This window comes from Artemia franciscana, chromosome 10 (genome assembly GCF_032884065.1).
Source record: "Artemia franciscana chromosome 10, ASM3288406v1, whole genome shotgun sequence".
Taxonomy (NCBI): domain Eukaryota; kingdom Metazoa; phylum Arthropoda; class Branchiopoda; order Anostraca; family Artemiidae; genus Artemia; species Artemia franciscana.
Window position 1 is genome coordinate 39,554,568 of NC_088872.1, and position 20,444 is coordinate 39,575,011.

General features: G+C 35.0%; 1 protein-coding gene across 3 annotated transcripts in view; it reads right to left on the bottom strand.

Moving 5' to 3' along the window:
• LOC136032179 (sodium-dependent phosphate transporter 2-like) overlaps positions 1-20,444 on the bottom strand; it is a 72,424-nt gene that overhangs the window by 17,494 nt on the left and 34,486 nt on the right. For 2 of the 3 annotated variants that reach the window (XM_065712372.1, XM_065712371.1), the window contains exons 7-8: positions 13,870-13,989; positions 3,096-3,253 (exon numbers count right to left, since the gene is read on the bottom strand). In XM_065712372.1, the coding sequence (XP_065568444.1) occupies positions 3,096-3,253; positions 13,870-13,989 (278 nt within the window). Of the gene's footprint in view, positions 1-3,095; positions 3,254-7,391; positions 7,449-13,869; positions 13,990-20,444 lie in introns of all 3 variants that reach the window. The other variant, XM_065712370.1, reaches the window with a different exon arrangement.

The following is a 20,444-nucleotide window of genomic DNA, read 5'->3' on the forward strand; positions in this document are numbered from 1 at the left end:
GGAATACTGATGTGTTTCTATCAAATAGTTCTTGCATAAATTCTGCAATTTGAAAATTTCAATTCATACAAAATAAACGGAATGAAAAAAGAGATAAAAAAAGATCTAGTTTACAAAAGAGTTGAATAAATAAACAAACCAGTCAGCTTTGGTGAAATGCATTCGTCAACACCTTGTGCTCTTTTGCAATCGGTTAACCCGTCACATTTGAGACTTATAAATAGATATATCACATAGAAAGCAAAACAAATATATTAAAAGACAATGATGGAAAAAGTAATGACAGTATAACAATAATAGCAGACAAGGCTGTAACCTGATTTCATAAGCACCCACAGGGGGACGAAGGCGGCAATTCCCCCTCTCCTGCTTCAAACTACCAGAAATATTAAATCATTCTTTCAAGATTTCAAGTCCACCCCCCCCCCCTTGAAATTTTTTTTTTTAAGGTTGTCCCTCTTTTTACAGAAAAAGCTACAGATGCTCGAGCGCTTTGGTATTTTGAGGGGACGACGAAGACACGATCATAGACGTATGAATATAATATACACATGTTCAAAATAATACATCTATGGGTACGATTCGGAAGCCGATTATCATTAACAGCTCATGTTTATTATTATCTCATTCCAAAACTTAAAGTAAAAAAAAAACATATTATTCATTCTTAATATTGTAAGCGCTGAAGGGACTATAGTTGTAGCTCCTTTAACAAATTATGACTCTGCAAGTGACTGACTTTTTTTTTTATTCCACAATTGGTAAGGTAATGTTAGTTAAGGGAATGAAAAAAAAAAACTAAGAATCGTTACTGACGACTGACTTCTGGAGAGCAGCCCAGCTCCTTTTTGAAGGTGTCTGTTCAGCTGAGAAAAACATGTTTATAGCTATTAAATAAAGAGTTTTTTAACAGGGCTGTTTTACAAAACTCTGGGGTTTCACAGGGTTCCTTATACAAAATATACGTGTTTTAAAGGGGATAGGTGTAATTTTTTTCAAGGGCTCCGGAAAGGTTGGGACCCCATTAGGTATTCACAGCATTAAATGATCAAAATTATAAACGGGCCAGAAAATCTGGGGGAGGGGATAAGGTCGCCAAAATTACCAAAGCTGTTGAATTATACGAAAAAAGTAAGAATTTTTTTACAATTGTAAAAACGTTGACATTTCAGCAGGTGCATGGGTCCGAAATCCCCACTCCCTCACCAGTAGCATCAATGTGCGAAAATTAGAGATGGGATAAATGTATCTTATTCAAAGTCTAGGGGGGTTATCGTTTATCGTTTTTTTCATTTTTTTCAATGTAAATACCAAAAGACATTTTTTCAATGAAAATGCAAAAAAAGCGTTTTTCAAAATATAGAGGAGGGAAGAACCTGGGAGGAGGCATATGCCTCCTGACCCCTCCCTCGCCCAAGTGAACGCAATTGTCCCTCCATTGCGACGTACGTGTCCGACAAATGTATGTAGTCCTTCACATTGCGGGGGGAGGTGGTCTGGCCATCAGAAACACCTTTGGATAAAACCAGTGATAGTGAGCTAGTATTAATAGGTACACAAGTGCTAGTGACAACAAATCACGTAATAGTCCAGGTTTGTCTATTTCAAACAACCAAATAAAAAACTAAAGTGTCTGGCAGAGTAACGAATTTGAAATCTATAATGATTGTGAAAATGACTGATTCACCTTCCACTTTTTTTTTAAATACGAGCATTCTATCATATCTAAGAGGAAGATTTTTGTCATATTGCTGCTTAGCTGCCAAAATTTCTAAGAGAATGCAAATCCACGTGTTGTCTGTGCACGTGTTTTATCACGACATTCAGTCTTTGATAATGTCAAAAGAAAGTCATCAGCTTTCACTTGAATAAGAAAGGATTAGCTTGGAAAACATATTCGATTAATGCATCTGGTAATCAATAATCTCACAATGAAGGTCAGACAAGTTTTCCCTTGTAAGAATTGGAAAATAGATTTTAAAAAATAGGCTTGAGAAAAAGAACAGTAAAGGAATTTTTCGCTCTCTTTTTTTTGTTCTCTCTTTCTCACTATCTCTCTCTCACCCTCTCTCTTTTTTACCATTTAAACTCAAGGGTAAAAAAAGAAAAATTATTCTAAGACAGTGAAAATTTTTCTAAATGAGTATTTCGGCTCAATAATTAAGAGCCGTCATCAGCAAAGCAGAGATAAATATAAAATAATATCTACAATAACGTGAACTAACAAAATAACGGGCACTAATTTCGGTATAAATTTTATTTCATATTTATCTGTGCTTTGCTGATGACAGCTTTGAGATATAGAGCCAAATCATTCATCAGAAAAATTTTCGCTGCCATAGAATAGTTCCACATTGTTTTACCTTATGTTGTTTGTATTATGGAAAACCAGCATGTTCTTCATCATTGTTTACCGTTATTTATAGTCCTTGGTATCGTCATTATTTTATCTACCTTGTCTTGCTCTCTTTTTTACGCATTTAAGATATCCGGGAATTAGAGGGGAAGCAACCCTCTTAAGAATCTAATAATTATAACTAAAAGAATGTTTTTCAATAGTGCAAATAGTTGGGAAATATATAGAATTGGTTGGTATAAACGTAAAGCAAAATTTAGATTTTAGGATATTGTACAATTATTAAAGCAAGTAAGGCAATTAGTAATGCAAGAGCAGCAGTTGTTTCACCTCTGAAGTAGGAAAGAAAGAGGTACTCTGTTAAGCCTTATACTTTCAAGCTTCATAAATGGTATACATTAACTCTGCATAGAGAAGTGAGGTTCGGGTTTAATATTAAAATGCATAAAATCATCTAATACTAATCACCAGTACGAGCCACTGGAAAGGCAAATTGACTATTCAGTCTTTTAGATAATAGTGTCAATAAACTTGATTAGCTATTACTTTTTTCACAGTGATAAGAACATTCTGTAAACAAAATGATAATAACTAAATAATTATTAAGCACAATATCCGTGCTCTAGCGCATTGGTACACGTAAAGGTTCATAGACCGGCCTGATTTGGCTTCTGAATAGCTCAATTACCTGTTCAAGATTATGATAAAAATATATAATAGCCAAAATAAGCTTCCTTACCGTGACATCTGGTTTGGGATCCATAAGAGTTTGAGTCTTCTCAAAATTCTCATTAATTATTTTCAAGTTGAATTCATCCAATTTATTCTTCTTTTTAGTAGGGAGTTTTTCCATAGATACGTTATTCGAATCTGTTGGCGTAATGCTTGCTGAGGAATCTGGAATTCGAAAGATTGATCAGAGAAAAGCAATGATTACTGTGCATCCCTGTAGCCTCTCATAGCTGATTAATCATTTTTGTTTCTGACGAGAAAATGAAGAGAGGGGTCGAACGGCTGAGTCGAAGGTAGGAGAAGAACAAGAAAATATAAGAAGAGTATAAATAGTAATTATTATTGAAAGTCTTTTGTGAGAAATAAATTTATAACCAAAGAAAAACAGCCGCGAATACAGGGAGGCCATCGCTTTAATTGAGGGGAAGTTCACACTCATATTCACATGAATCTGACAACCCAAATATGGAATTCCGACGAATAGTCAGCAAGATTCTATGCCCTGACTTTCCCGAAAGCCCTGGGCTGGCCTATCAGGTCATGCATTTCAAAATAAAATGGAAGCGAATACTGTGTTAATGCTGATTTTAAGCACAGCCAAAATTAAACTAAGTAGAATTTTACTACATGTTTCGTGGATGTGAAACTGACCATATCAGAGGAAAAAGACTGCTGAAACACTGTTTTATATTTTTCCTGAAATGTAAAACCGGCATAACAATTATATCATCTCCCTTTCCTTAAGAAAAAACTGTAGCTCATATAGCTAAGACCACCCGCGTAAATTTTCCCGGGGGGGGGGGGGCAAAAATTAGAAATAAAATAATTGGGCTGAAAAATGTCATATTTATCTAGCTATGTCTTCCTAGCGGAAGAGGGGGTAGTTGCAGCATTATCTTGTAGGGTGTGTTACAATTCTCTGCTCTCTTGCTCCTAATAAAGGCTGAAAGAATTAAATTCAGTATTGCCATATGACGTAATTGGATAAGTTATCCTTTGTTGGCGTAGCTTTAAGTAAAGCCAATATTAATAATACAAGAATTATTTTTATACAAACGCCTACAATTGTTATAAATAAATTATTTTTATACAAATTCATAGGATTATTATGCACAAATTCAAATTATCAGAAGTACTGTTTTTCTCCTCCCGCTTAATCACGCGTACCCTGCCTTTTTACGGGTCTGAGATAAGCATGCGCTAGTTTTTAGGTTATCTTACTGGTGAATCAAATGGTGAGCTTGTGAAGCTAACCGATTAGATATACCCTAGTCCAGGGTCGTACCCAGAATTTTTTTGGGGATTCCAAATAAACTTTAAAAACGCATCAAAATCTGTTTATATTCCTTTTTGTTACATCTTTACGAGTCAGACAGACATTCCGGGGGAAGATCTAGTCCTAGACCTTGACCTAGTCCAAGATTTTATTTAGGCGTATTTTCCTTCGAGCCTAGCGATTTTGCGTTTCAATACATATTCATCTTAACCATAAAATGAAATTTGGATGGTTACATGATTAAGATAGCGTATTGTAGTTTCTTCTGGGCATAACCCTTAAAATCTTAAAAGTGGTTTACCTCAAAACTGCTATTTTGCAGGGAATGCGTTATTAAATGGGAGGGCCGTAGCTATCAATTTATGCTCCAAACCGCAAAAAAACGCAGAATACAAATGGTTTTGAATGACCAAGCTGAGCCTGAGTTGTACGAATACAGATCTTATAGGTTTTGCGTATACACATTTTAATTGGCTCCTTGGAACTGTGGAAAGTCATGCAATGGGGGAAACCATAAGGATCTAGATTCTGAGATCCAGAAGCATGACAATTGAATAGATCTAGAACACCCGAGAGAAATCTAGTAGGAAAACCGATATCTTTAGATCAGTCAATGGGGAACACTATTTTGATTTTCAGCGCGACTTAAGAATAAAAGTAATTGATTGACGAGACTTCTGGTTTGATCCATAACTTTGAGAAACATCATAGAAAAAAACACAGCAATCTAAAGATTAATTAGGATGAAGGTAATTTTAAAGTAGATTCGATTCATAATGCTAAAACTAACAGAATAATCGCAGATTAGGTAATTCCTTCCCCTTCCGTTAAGTATTTGAGGACTCGAGTCGAGATGACCTCAAGATTCTCACACTTAGTGTGCCAAACAGGATTTACCTAGTCATCATTAGACCTCAGACATTGATTTTCCGTGCCCACGCCATCTAATCAAATCGTTCAGATGTGTCCAACTACAAGTTATTGAAAACCAAGAAGTTGTAGGCCGTTAAAAACCGTTCGAGCTTCTGTTCAAGTCTTTACCTACGGAAATTAGTATCGAGAATCGATGCTGTCTACATTTGTGTGAGGTGTATTCTTTCTGTATACATGTACACAGTTCTTCTGCTGTTATATTACTACTTTTTCCTTTGTATGGCGGGCTCAAACAAATTATCATGGCTGAACGTTCGAACTTCTGTGAGATACGTGCCGGTCTACTTACGGATATAAATTTGCCACTTTTTTTTCATTTTTGTTTTGCCTCCCTCTTTTTGTATTCTTGTTACTATGATCTAAAGCAGCCCATACTTTATGTGTTTGTTTGCTTTCTGTTCGCTTAAAAAAAGGCCCCAAAAGTACATTCAAAATATCTGTTATAATTCTTGCATAATACTTTCCTTATAAAATAGTTTATACATTTATAATTTTTTTAAAAATTTGAAACACTGAAAGATTTTAAATACTTTAAATACCGTATTTAACGTTACTTTTCAAGAGAATAAAGTACCTTCAATTTTAAAAGAAATCATGTGAATTTGAGTTTTTTCAGCATACTGCTTATAGAAGTTATTTTAGGAAAAAATTATATTATAATTCCGAGAACCTCAAAGCTGTATTTTCCAATATATTCTTTTCTTTATTTATATTCCAAAAATCTGAAGCAGGCCAGAATGCTTAAAAAAGTTTGCTTGGTTAAGCCCAGCTTTTATGCCGAACATTTTCAAAGGTTGAATAAAGGAATTATACAAGGAATTTTTGTAATAGTTTTTCTTTTAGTATTAATAAATTGATTGATTGATTGATTGATTGGTTCTGTATGCTTCGCGTACATGACATTCAACTTTGGTTTGTGAGAAAAAATTTCCCACAACTAACGGAATTCTGCACAATACATTTCAACAAACTGAAATAATTTTTTTCCAGAAAAAAAATATGAATACTTAAATAATTTATAATCGGGCAATCATGTAATAATAAATGCTTATTCAAATACGTACTTGCTAATGGAAAAATTTTCAACAAAAAAATTATAAACACCCACAGAAGACAGGCGATCATGGAAAAGTGTCGTTTAAAAATACTTTCTCACGGAATATCCATCTTATTTTGTACCATGTCGCACACCTATTAAGAAAAAGACCCAATACCTTAGAGAAAAAGACTATTCGGAAACATTACACAAGATTACCATTTGCCAATTTTCTTTGGAGATATTTTGAGGTTTTCTTGTCAACAGATAAGGCTTTTAAGGCGAGGATTTAAGCTTTTTCTTCTTTTTTTTTATGTGGGAACACTCACAATAGGACGCAATTACGGCGAAGCCATTTAAACCGAACAATAAAGGAGGCAGAACTAGAAGCATAATCTTGCTTCTTGCGAGTTCCTTCTTTGGAGTTAAGACCTGCCATTTTAGGCCTCTAGACAGACCGGAAATATGACTTAAAGCATCATTCTGCTAAAAAAAAATATTAATAAAAATGACAACTAATGAGTATCCTGTTCATATTACAAGACAGCAAATGTAATTATGTTTCAGCAAAAATTAAGCGCTTAAAGAGTGCGACGATTTTCCACCTATCCTTTTTCACTTGATAGAAATTTGGATCTACTAAATAACATAGAACTATTTTTCCTCGCGTGCCTGCGGGAACGCTGATGCGTCAACAGGTAGGTTTTTTATGGGCCCTCAGCCTAAGTCTTTGCACTACGCTATACCCATCTACAAATACGGTATGTTACGTAGCCTATCTTACATATCTTTTGTCAATACTATCTTTTAGTTAATTCAGAAATAATAATTATGAAACATCAATGATTACTAAATATCCCAATTTGAATGGTTAGTCATCAATAAGAATCAAAAGGTAGAAAAATAGAGTAGCAAGGCACGTGGAGAAGGATAAATAAATATACAAAGTATAGAAAACGAAATTAGTTAGTTGCTACAGAACACAACGTGTTAAAGAAAGCAGCGTGCAATATTAACTTAGGAATGCGTGCAAAATGCAATTCTAGCAACCAGTTTACCTCCTCCTTCTCCGAAAGTAAATACGACTTCGCCATTAGTCTGTCTCGTTGCGCGACCTGAAAACTCGAAGAAGTTAAACAAATCTAAAACAAAAATACAAACATGGCAAGGAGGGCAAAATCCAAAACTGAAAACATACCCTCTTATCTTCACTTTCATTGGCGAAATCCCATTTCCACGTTAACTTTTGTACTTAGATTTAGAATAAAAGCTTAGATTTTCAATCCCCCGCCCCCCACACATAGCTATAGGCATCCAGGTGCTTTTGTACATTTTCCTTTTTTACAAATTTGTCCATAACTGTCGATGTGTGCAAGATAAAGCAACTTTTGGAAATCGTTTTCCTTTTAAAACATAACACTAGTGATCAGAAGGTGAAATAAATAACTGGACATAAAGCCTAGACTGTCACTTCGGAGGCAATTTAAACTGGTAATAGCGATTTTCTCGAAGTTTTTTTGAACTGTCAAAATTATTTTGCATCTCTATTTGTATTAAAATTATATTTTGTAAGTATTAAGTTAATTTCTTATAGTGTATTCCTTTTAAACTATAACATGAACAATAAAAGGATACGGTGAAGGCCAAAATATTCAACTTCACGTTGATTCTACTATGGTGGAACATTCAAGAGTAGACTCAAGCTATTATAGGGGGGCTATGCCACCTTAACCCCTCCCCCTAGTTATACAAATAGTACAGGCATTGACTCTAAAACTTTTTGGGGGGAAAGATAACCACAAAACGATATAACTATGACATATTGATTCCCTTAAGTCGCAATTTATGTGTCAGAGGTTCCCAAGTTAAAATTTCATGTAAACATATTTTAAGCATAGAAAAGTGTTCTTATCCAAGCTTTGCACCCACACAGTATCAATTATTTTCTGTTAAATTAATTTTTTTTTTCGGCTACTAAAGGCTTCCGGATGTGAAACAATACGATATTCTTTTTGAATTATCAAACCAATCGTGGACAAAATGAACTTCTACACAAGCTATTAAACAGAATTACAAATTAAGTTAACTTATAATGGAACATTAATGAGGGATAGACAAATACAGGCATCTACAACAAAAGGAATTTTAATGTTCGAGTAGAATTAAAATCAGACAAGTTCTTTAAGACGATACAAGCACACACAATGGTAACTGGCAAATATCCCCTTCAATCCTAGGAATATCAAAGAAAATACCGTGAAATGCAATATAACCTGGGTTTTTCTACCTAAAAACTATAAGCTTTAAATACAGAAGCTAGTCTCTGCTTGCATAAGCATAAACAATATATAAGAGTCCATACATTTCATTTAAACTTATATAGACAAAGATTTCAAACAAGTCAACGAAAAAGAGGAATTTTTGAGTAAGTATTTTGAGTAAGTATATAGGATTATGGCAACAATTTTGGGTGAAGTAGGTCAAGATAGGCAACTACGAATATTAGGCGCTAAAGTTTTTTTTACCCCATTTGAATTATTTTTGTTGTATGCTTATTTTCCGTCACCACAGGTAGTGGTTCTCTTACGATGAAGATTCAAATAAAAATTTTAACATTGGGTTAAACTTTTTTAATTTTAGTAGCAGTTCATTCTTTGCATTTTATGATAGCTTCTTCATTTGAGCTTTTGATTTAGGTTATCTCCAAAATATTCTTCCTGATCGATGAAGCCATCCACTTGATTTATTTTCTCGTTACCTAGCATCACCTCTTCATCCTCTTTTGTTCCTAGTCCAAGCAACTTAGTCCGTTTGCCATTAATTTTCAAATCTATTCTTGCACACTGAACTCTTAAAACTTCCAAAAATTCAGTCATTTCACAACAAATTTTATTTAGGACACTCAAATTATCTACATTATCTAACTCTAAGCGAGTTGTACCTTCTCGTTTGATATAATGTTCTCATATATTCTTTGACGTGTTTCTTAAAACCAAAATGGGGATACAACACCTGATTCAACATTAAACCAACTACTAACCAACCTCATACCTTACCCACAGCAATATAATTCTCCGCTTTAATGCTCTTATCTGGTATACAATACAAGAATAGGATCTTCATTACACCTTTTCTATCAGTTGAATAAAATATCTTTTCATAGCCTATAAAACTGAAGACTATGGGGTTCTGTAATTAAGACAATTTCCCAGTTATTAATCTAAAAGTTGATGTAAACAGTATTATCATGCTAATAATTGAAATAAAGTCAGTGTTTTTGTAATTAATAGACTCATTCTATTTACCTTCCTTATAACTACTACTACTACTACTACCAACTCACCACAGCACCAACTCACCAAGCTTCCTGGGGCAAACACAGCTACGCACGCTCCTCCTCCATCCCAATCTATTCAAAGCCTCCCTCTTGACACCTCCCAGGAAGTTATCGTTTACTTTAAATCTTTCTTTATGACATCCTCCCACCCCAGACGAGGACGAGCTGCTTTCCGTTTAGCCCTAGAGAGTTGGCCGAAAAGCACAATATTGGGCAATCTGTTATCCTTCATCCACAGAAAGTGCCCTAGCCATCTCAACCTTTCTTTCATTATAGCCCTAGAAAGCAGGATCCAACCACATTTTCGTACAGCCTACTATTTGAAATATGGTCAGTCAGCCGGATACCCGGAACAATCCGTATGCAATTTCTCTGGAAAACATCTAGCAAATCTTCATTCGCTTTTCGTAGCTCCCATACTTCAGAGCCATATTTTACCATAGTCATCACTGTAGCTTCCTATATTCTTATCTTGGTTTGCAGACTTATCTTCCTATTCTTCCAAACTTACTTTAACTGTGAAAAAACACCCTAAGACTTGGCATCTTCACTGCTCCCACCGTCTTTACAAATAATACAATCAAGGTAAATGAAGCTGCCCACCTGATCAATCTTTTAATTACCCAACGTCACCTGTTCATCTTCACTTATTCCTAGCCGTAGCTACTTAGCCTTCTTAACATTAATTTTCAAACCTATTCTACCACCCTGAACACGCAAAACCTCTAATAGTTCATTCATTTTTCTAACACTTTTATCTAGGATGCTTAACTCGTCAGCATAATCTAGGTCCAGGAAAGTTTTTCCTCCTCATTTGATTCCGTGGTCTCCCATTGCCTTTCCTGTGCTCCTTGCGACAAAGTCCATCAAGGTGATCCTTATAAAAAGGAATAGAACACAAACCAGCTTAACTCCTGATTTAATACAAAACCAGCTGCTAACCTTTGGCCTACCTTAACCGCAGCAGTGTTATTCTCGTACATAGCACTAATCACTTTAATGTATTTGTCTGGTATACAATACAAGGATAAGACCTTTTCCCCTTTTTCAAAAATCATATTCATAATCTTCACTAGCTTATTTTTAACCTCAGAGCCACCATATTTAAGAAACTCATTTTACCACACTATCAGCACCTGGAGCCTCATTATTTTTAATTCTTTTAGTACTGTCGCAAATTCTAACTCACAAAACAAATCTTCCTTCACATCAAAGATATCACAAACTTTTTCATTTTCCTCTATATCTTTTCCTGCAACTGTATCTCGGTTTAGCACATCCTCAAAATGTTCTGACCATCTCTCATTAACTCTTTCCTTATCACTAATTGTGGCCCCTTTCCCATCTTTAACTGGGATAAGTCCAGATTGACTACTCCCTCTTCATTTATTAACATACTGGTACAATATTTTACTATTATGCCGTCTAGCTGCGTCTTCCAAATCCTTGGTAATTTTATCCATGGCTTCCACTTCACACCTCCTTAGTTCATATTTTAATGCTTTCTCCACTTTCTTTACATTCCTTTTGTTTTCATATGACAATCACTCAGATAATTCTTGTACAAATCCCTTCTCCTCTTTATTAAACATAAGCTTTTTCACTAATATGCCTAGCTGCAGTCCTAACTTTCTTCCCTAAGACACGATCAACAACTTCATAGATTGTTTTTCTATAATTATTCCAACCATCTTCTACATTGTGAAATTTTAAACTCTCAAGTTTAGTATTCAACTGTTCCTGGAAATTTTCTCTCAGATCCTCATCCTGGAGTCTACCAACATCATAACTTCCCAGGGGTGGTTACCCTTCCGAAATTCTAGCTTTAAATTAACCCTAGACACTACTACATGGTGATCTTTCCTTTAGCATCAATAACAGCACTCCTAAACACCCTAGTATCTTGTATTGATCCTGCCAGTCTTCGGTTTACTATAACATAATCAATAAGATTTGCTGTCTTATCATCACGTGAGTACCGTGTAAACTTATGGGCCATTTTAAGACCAAGCACCATATTGGTTATAACTAGATTGTTATACCTACAAAATTACAAAAGTCTGTAGCCATTACTGTTTTCTTTTCCTACACCAAATTTACCTAGGCTAGAATACCATCTATCCCTATTTCTACCGGCTTGGGCGTTAAAATCTCCTAGTAAAAACACCATATTTACTTGAGACCCTATCTATTTGCTCCTGTAGCTGTAAGTAAAACTCATCTGAGTCAGTAGTATCTCCGTCAGTCGGTTCTAAAGGGGAATAAACTATAATAACTGACACCCTGGACTTTTTAGTCGTAAAATGAGCAATTAATATTCTATTATTAATACCTTCCCTGCCTAAACAAGACTTAGCAGCTCCCTTATTCATCATGAGCCCTACTCCCTGTCTATGTACCCCATCCTTCCTGCCTGAGTAAAAAAAATCTATATCACCTAATTTCATGCTTCCTATCCCTGGGAAGAAGGGGTTTGATTAAAGTTTTCCTTAGATCCCAAAGTACATTCCCTTTTTGAAAATCATTTTAATAATATTCAGTATCTTATCTCTAACTTCGTAAAACTCTCTAAGACACAAAGCATTCCTAGGGAACTTGAGCTCAAAGTCTAGTCTTGGGTTTTAGACCAAAACCGAACACCCTGATACTTTCTACTTGGATATCTTCGTTTTTATGATTTTTATCAATTTTCTTCAGAAAACTCCAGGGTCGATTCTTAGACTCTTGTTCTGCAGCCTAGTTCAGTCTTATGTTTCATATTGTTCTGTTATTTGGATGTCAACTTTTCCCTCGTCTCTGAAGCCACGTTCAAAACTTTATGATAAAGCAAGGACTCTTATTCAGGAAACTAACCGTTTTTCACTTAAACCCTTGCTTGATTTGAAATCTCTCTATTTTTCTTTCTTGTTCTTCTTTCGTTTTTTTACAGTTGCACGGCCATCTTCCTGCTGTCCTATGTAATAATATATCTTTTGTTTCTGATCAATCGACTTATCATCTCCGCACTTCCAACAATTTACTGGTTCTTCACACACCGTCAGTGAGGTCTGACTTCAACTCTCTGACAGCTTGCAACAGGATCTGGAACACGCTCCCAGAGTTCATACGAAGCTGCCACTCGTTTGATATGTTCAAAAATTATGTTAGAGATTTTCTAGCTAGTAAATAATTTTGTTTGTTTGTTGTTTTTTTTTTTTTGTCTTTATTTTTTATTCCGGTTTCCCTTGGAGTTGATGTCTCTGGATTGATTTGGATATTTAATTGAGTTGGTGAAATCATGTGCTACCCCCTGCCTAGCTTGTCATTTTTTGGAGATTATTAAGGTGGGCGACTCAATTTTTGGTTTTTGTTTATATTTTTTTGTTGTTGGTATTTTTTTTCTCCCCTGTTCTTTCCCGGCCATGGAGCCTTATGGGGGAGATTGTCTTGAAGTAATTTTTTTGTTTATGGATTTTAATGTTAAATAAAGAACTCAGAACTCAAAAAAAAAAAAACTCATTTATTTTTTGTTGTGCCTCTCTCTGGCTACGTACGCACGGATCTATTTTAGGGGCAAGAGGAAAAAATTAAGAAAAATGGGCAAACTTAAAGTTTGTAAGGGTAAGACTGCTCGGCGTGAAGTACTACTATAATCCATACTACCACTCAATTCAGTTCATTGGAAGCGTAAAGAAACTTAAGACCTAGTCACTCTGTATTTCTTTGCTTCATTCTTTTCTTTCGAATCTTGATTACTTTCTAAGAACTGAAGCGTCGCTTTGCAGGGGAAAATGATTCGCTTCCTAAGGGAAGAAGAATACAATCCTTAGGAAGAACGTTGTGTCGTTGTGAGAAAAGTAAACAGAAAAGAAGAGGAAACATGCATATTCCTCTAGTTTTGCATGTTGGAACGGAAACATATATCGAGGATAGCCTATTTTTTTTCGGGAGATGGGGGCAAATTTTTGGGAGGGGGAGAGGGACTATTTAAGCTGAAACTCGCCGATGGGGAAAAGCGTGACGATCATGAGATTTTGGATTAAATCCAGGATAAATTCATCACAGCTGCGAACCGAAAAGAGTGATACTTTTCTCCGTATTTTCAATCCATATTAAGGTTATTCATAAAAAAAGTGTATTTTTTAAAGAATTTTTAAAACAATTTTGTTACTTCAAGGATGAATGTTTTCCTAGGATAATCTCAAAAATAAGAGGCTTACCTAATATAGCACGCCTTTGCTTCGGGACGACATAGAACTGAACAACTAAAGCTGAAAGAATGGCAATTCCACAACCTATCGCGATTGCTCCCCACCAAGGAATCACGTGAAAGTACAAAACTGAAAAAAAACAGATTTTAAACAAGAATCTTTAGATATAACTCAGCACAGAAATAGAAGCGAATTTTTGATTCGTCATAGTTTTAGGCAGTGGCACTAATTGGGGAGGGGGCACTTGCACCTCCCCTTAGATTAAAAAAAATATTTTCAACTTATGTTTTCATTGAAAAATACATTTTTTTTCTATTTACAATAAAAAAAAACGAAAAAATTGCCTCTCCCCCTGTATTTTGAGAAATACATTCACCTCCAAAATTTTTCAAGAATTAGCACTACCGATTTTACGTTATTTGGAATTTGATTTTATCCCAAGCATTTTTAAATTCTTATTTTAAATAATTGTTCGGTACTGAATATCTTGACATTGGTATTACCGGTACTTGGTATTACCAAGAAATCCTGTGCACTTTTTCCACCAGATAACTGCCATAGTAAGTTTTCTGGAAGTTTTTAGTATGTTATTTTTCTATAATCTATTTGCTATTAAATAAGTCCTAGGGTTTAATGGTACAACATAAGGCGACAATGCTGCTATCATTCGGTAGCTGAGATGCAGCTTTATCTATCAACAGAATTAACATTTTAATAATTCACTTATGTATTTTTTTTTTTTGGGGGGGGGGGGTTGAAAAAACACGTTGAAGATTGGTTAAAAATTTTAGAAAAGAAAAATTTCCCTCTTTTTGGGTAAGTTTAAATCATTCTCTAAGAACATATGTAAGCAATATTGCATCCTGATTAAGCGAATGAATACATTTGAAGCTAATTGATTCCATTAACATTATCACCATGGCCTATCGGTGCAACTTTTAAGCTTTGATATTTTGGATGTTTTTTGGCTTGTGTGAAATACCAAAATTAAATCATAAAGCTTAAGAAATCCAAGCACATAAGGAATGACCACACAAAGAAGAAAAACAACATAACTACACATTGACTAATTTCGCAGAACAGCATTAGAAAACTTTCTTGAACAGTAGTCTTTTAGTTTCTCTCTTTCTAGTTCCAATCAGGAACTAGCTGAAATTCACAAACAGTAGCCTTGGTTACACTGAGGAAGGTGATTAAATTCTTTAAGACTCGTAGGTTGTAGCAAACGATTCCAGAATAACTTTTAACACTAAATTTTAAAATGTAATCATCATACCTCTTAATCGCCTACACTTTATTTGTGATAATTTTGTGATTTTTCGCCCAAAACAGTAGAATTCACAAAATTTATTACGTTATGGTATTATTAGTTAAAACTTAATTATGAAACTTTCCTAAGGGATTGGAAATTTCAAATCCGAATCTTTCACATTTTGGGGAATAAAATTTCAGGCGCACAACTTTGGGACAGGCACGAACGTTGGGGGGAGTGGAATTGTGCATTGTGAATAAATTGCCAAAAATTGTGCTTCTTAACCATCCAGACGGGGACAAAAGAAAAGCATGTTGTCCCTGACAGTGTTTGGAAGAGGTGATAAGGAAAGACTGAAAGGAAACTGGAACTGGAACAGGGGGTAAAGAGTGAAGCTTTAAATAGATGGCAATGAAGGAGCACCGTGCACTGTGCTGGTCTCAGAGAGCTTGGTTCTGTAGTGATTTATTAGTAAGAGCATACCCACAAAGACAAACGACGGGTGACAGAAGACATTGGAATTGTACAATTTGGGTTATATATTTCCACATTAAGGGGGTAAGGTTAGGTTAGGGGCGCTGTCCAAATACTCTAGTTAAAACTTAATTATAAAACTTTCCTAAGGGATTGAAAATCCCAAATCCGAATCTTCCACATTTTGGGGAAAAAATTTCAGACGTACAACTTAGATGCAGGATCGAACGTTGAGGGAGTGGAATTCAAAAGCATGCTTCCGAAAAAATCTACGATTTTACTACAATTTTACAAATAATCCACTTAATTTTTACGTTTCTATCTGACCCTCCCCAACCTGAGAAAATTATCACTGTAGGCGACAGAAAAAAAAGATTGTATTTCCAAATTGATAAGCATAAAAATCTGCTCTGAAAGGACAATGACACTTTCTTGACCCGGAAACTGTGATTTCTCAGCGTTATCACAGAGCAAGTAATTAGTCATAATGCCGGGCTATTATGAAAAATAACCAGGTTATAATTTCTTCCATTTTTTCTCATTAAATCTATTAATCATAATTAATTGGGTAGATATAACCTCTTATCAACAAAGCAGAATACTAAGTTGGAAACAACTTCGTATTTGTTGTATGTGACATGAATAAGATGTTCACTGCTTTAAAGTTCTGCGGTACCATATCTGACTAAAATAATCAGATTAAGGTGACTGTACTTCATGACTTAAGAAAACTTTTAGTTTCCTTTAGTCAAAATTATTAACAGTTCGCTTCTCTAACCATGCCTATAATTACTTTATATAGAGCCTTGTCAACCTCAGTGGCGGTTCTGGCCTTTCTTGCACCCGGGGCAAAATTTTGATAACCCCCCCCCCCTATGTCTCCCACAAACTTTTCAAGCCAAATGTTAACAAAACAAGTTTCGATGTTAATTAAGAAATAATTAATTTTTAATCATTGTTTAATGTACTATTCAATTATTATTAATTATGTTAAAAATTTGTTATTTCCGATTTATTTTTATTTAAGTAATTAATTAATAATTTATTATTTTTTTTTCATTTATTAACTGCACCCCCTGCTTTATTTCAATAGACATAAAATTCAAAAGTTACAAAATGATTATCACCATTAGATTATTTATTTGAAATGTTGCGCCCCTAAAATTTATACACCCGGAGTAAGTACAACCTCTGTCCCTTCACTGAAACCGAGTATGTCCACCCTTCCACCCTACAACTATTTTGTCTTTTATAAATTTGTAGAAAGTAACTTCATTTATCAGAAAGCATTTTTGTGTCTTATAAAGAATAAAAAAAACGAGTTTTTCCAAATGAAAGTAAGGAGCAGCATTAAAACTTAAAACAAACATAAATTATTACGTATATGAGGGGGTTCGCGCCCTCGCTAATGCCTCGCTCTTTACGCTAAAGTTTGAATTTTGTTCCGATTCTTTAAGAATGACCCCTAAATCACAAAGTTCGTTTAATTAGAATAAATAGCCCTTTTGAAAGTATTAAAAAACTTAAGCGTAAAGAGCGAGGCATTGACGAGGGGCGAACCTCCTCATATACGTAATAATTTCTGTTTGTTCTAGATTTAAAGCTGCTCCTTACTTTTAGTTGAAAAACCTTGTTTTTAGTTTAATTTCTGATCGTTTTTAAATAATACTGGGAAATCTGGCGCCCTCTTCATGGAAAATTCCCTTTACTCATGAAAAATTCCTCCCACGTATCCCCCCCCCCATCAGGAAAAATCCCCCATGAAAACGTCTGTATACTTCTCAATAACCAATACTAAACAATGGGCAAAGTTCATAACTTGCAGCCCTTCCCCCGAAGACTGTATGGGATAAAGTCATCCTCAAAGACAAAGTTGTTAGACTTTTTGACTATGCTGGAAAAATGGATATCTCAAAATTTTGATCAAGTGACTTAGGGAAAAAATAAGCGTGGGAGGGGGCATTATTACCCTCCGTTTTTTGGTCACTTAAAAAGGGCACTAGAACTTCTAATTTCTGTTCGAATGAGCCCTCTCGCAATCTAGTATCACTGGGTCGATAAAATCACCCATGAGGAATATATATATATATATATATATATATATATATATAAACAAGCACGCATCCGTGATCTTTCTTCTGGCAAAAAGAAATACAAAATTCAACATTTTTGCAGATAGGAGTTTGAAACCTCTACGGTATGGTTTTAATGATATGCTGAATCTGATAGCGTGATTTTTGTTAAGACTTTATGACTTTTAGGGGTTGTTTCCCCCTTTTTTCGAAAATAAACCAATTTTTCTCAGGCTCGTAACTTTTGATGGGTAAGACTAAACTTGTTGAAACTTATATATTCGAAATCAGCATAACATCCGATTCTTTTGATATATCTATTGGTGTCCATTTTTTAGAGTTTTGGTTACTATTGAGCCGGTTCGCTCCTTAGTTACAGTTCGTTACCACGAAACTATTTGACAATTTTGTTATTATATGTGATACTTATATTTGTTACACTTAGAATAAGCATTGATGGTTTTCCTATTTGAAATTGCGACATCATACATCACTTTATCATCATTTTTCCTTTATTCAGCTTGTAATACTTGTGAGACAGTTTCGATGGATAAAAACCGCAAATCAGATATCATGCACTAGCATCCTAAGAACTAAAAATTCGGGCAACCAAATTCTTCCCAGCAAAAATTTCGCGCTGGCTATTAAACATTCTTAGCCGTGGATTGGAATTTTCCAGGATACAGAGCAAACAGATAGAGGCTTAGTTTCAAAAAGGAATATTTAAAGGAAGGGAAAATGAATAGTAGGAGGAAACGCTTAAATTTGCAAACATTAAATCTTGAAAAGGTTTTACGCTATTTTCTAAGACCCCAAATTCAACCGTATTCTTATCATTTTTTGAGCAAGATTTTCAAAATTTGTTTGAAAGAGTCAATTGATACCGAAAACACTTCTAGAATAAAGGATGAGGTTGTTAATGAGTTATGTCCTGGGAGTGAGTTTTTCCGAAAAGGAATAGACCTGATTCTTTTCCAGATGGAAAAAGGATATCTAAGATTGGAGGAAAAATAAGGGTAAGTTTATACATCTTATCATGGGCAATATTTGTTGAAACTTAGCAATGTGGTTTTATTTGCTGAAATTCAATTAAAAAAATTGAAATTTCAGGGGAGAAAGTTGGAAGGTTATTAAGGTGCATTTTTAGGCTTAAACGTGTGATGAAAGTGTGAGCAAAATGAATGAACTTTTAGAGGTTTTGCGAGTTCACGGTGCTAGAATAGGCTTGAAAATAAATATAAGAAGCCCAAAGCACTAAGACTAGGAATAAGTGAAGATGAAAAGGTGACGTTGGGCAACGAAAAGATTAGTCAGGTAGACAGCTTCACTTACCTCGGTAGTATTATTAGTAAAGACGGTGGGAGCAGTGAAGATGCTAAAATTAGAATAGCCACGGCTCAGGGTGTTTTTTTTTTCATAGTTAAAAAAAAGTTTGGAAGAATAGGCAGATAAGTCTGGAAACCACGATAAGAATATTGGAAGCTAAAGTGATGACATTCGTCAAACATGGCTCTGAAGTATGGGCGCTCCGAAAAGCAGATGAAGATGTTTTGTTGTTTAGTCGACGTTTGAACGAATCAACCGCTCGTATACGTGCGATCCTCTTTTAAAATTTGGGCTTATGAAGACACGTCACTTTGAGAAGCACTCAAATAAACCACAAGAAGCACACGAATACGGATTGTTCTGGGTACCCGGCTGACTGACCGTATTTCAAGCAGTAGGCTGTACCAAAAGTGGGGTTTAATTCTGCTTTCTAGGGTTGTAATGAGAGAAAGGTTGAGACGACAAGGGCACATTCTGCGGATGAGAGATGACAGATTGCCTAAGATTGTCCTTTTTGTCCAACCGTCTAGGGCTAAACAGAAAGCAGGTCGTCCACGGTTGGGGTGAGAGGATGTCACAAAGAAAGATTTAAGGGAAATAGGAAGTTCCTGAGTGGGTGTAAAGAGGGTGCTTTGAATAGATTGGGCGGAGGAGAAGCGTGCGTTGCTGTGTTGGCCTCAGGGGCTTGGTGCTGGGATGAGTTGTTAGTAGTAGTAGTAGTTACTTTTTTGTACAGGCAATGTAATAATATGATACCTGATTGCGTTTTTGATAAAATTATTTCTTCTAAAAAATATGGATGGTAATCCTTAGGATTTGTAATTTGGCTCGTTCAGGCCAACTTACTATTCCCAGTGGAACACTCTTTCAAGGTAATAGTAATGTTCAAAAAAGTATAAAGTAGAGAATGCTTAAAAAGAATTTTGTACTTAAAGAATTGCATTGCAAAAAAAAAAAAAATACAGACTACATTCTTACTGAATCACTCCAAAATTCGTCGAAAACGTTGACGCTTATTCATGATACAACGAAAGACAGCCTAATGCATTTTAGTTCAAGACAAATATCGTATGTTTTCTTCTTTCTTCTCAAAAATGTAATACATAATTACATTAAAGTCCGTAATACAGAAACAATCTAGTCTACAGAGTCTAAAAATGTAAACCTTATTTTATCATATAAATTCTGCGTCAGCACTATTTATTTTGTATTATCATAATTTTGCATCATAATCACCACTTGGTTTTGCTTAAAAAGAAATAACGTCAAAAATATAGGCTCCTTCAAGTTCTTAGGTGGTAAATAGATAAAGTGGATTACGGTACTTCAAAAGATGCTGTATGAAATCTCGCTAATATTAGTGAGAACTTGCTAGTGAGATTCATCCAGCCAATAGCTGACGTAATGCTATAGAGCGGGTAGCGGAACAGATCAGTTAGTTGTTTTCGGATGCTCACAAA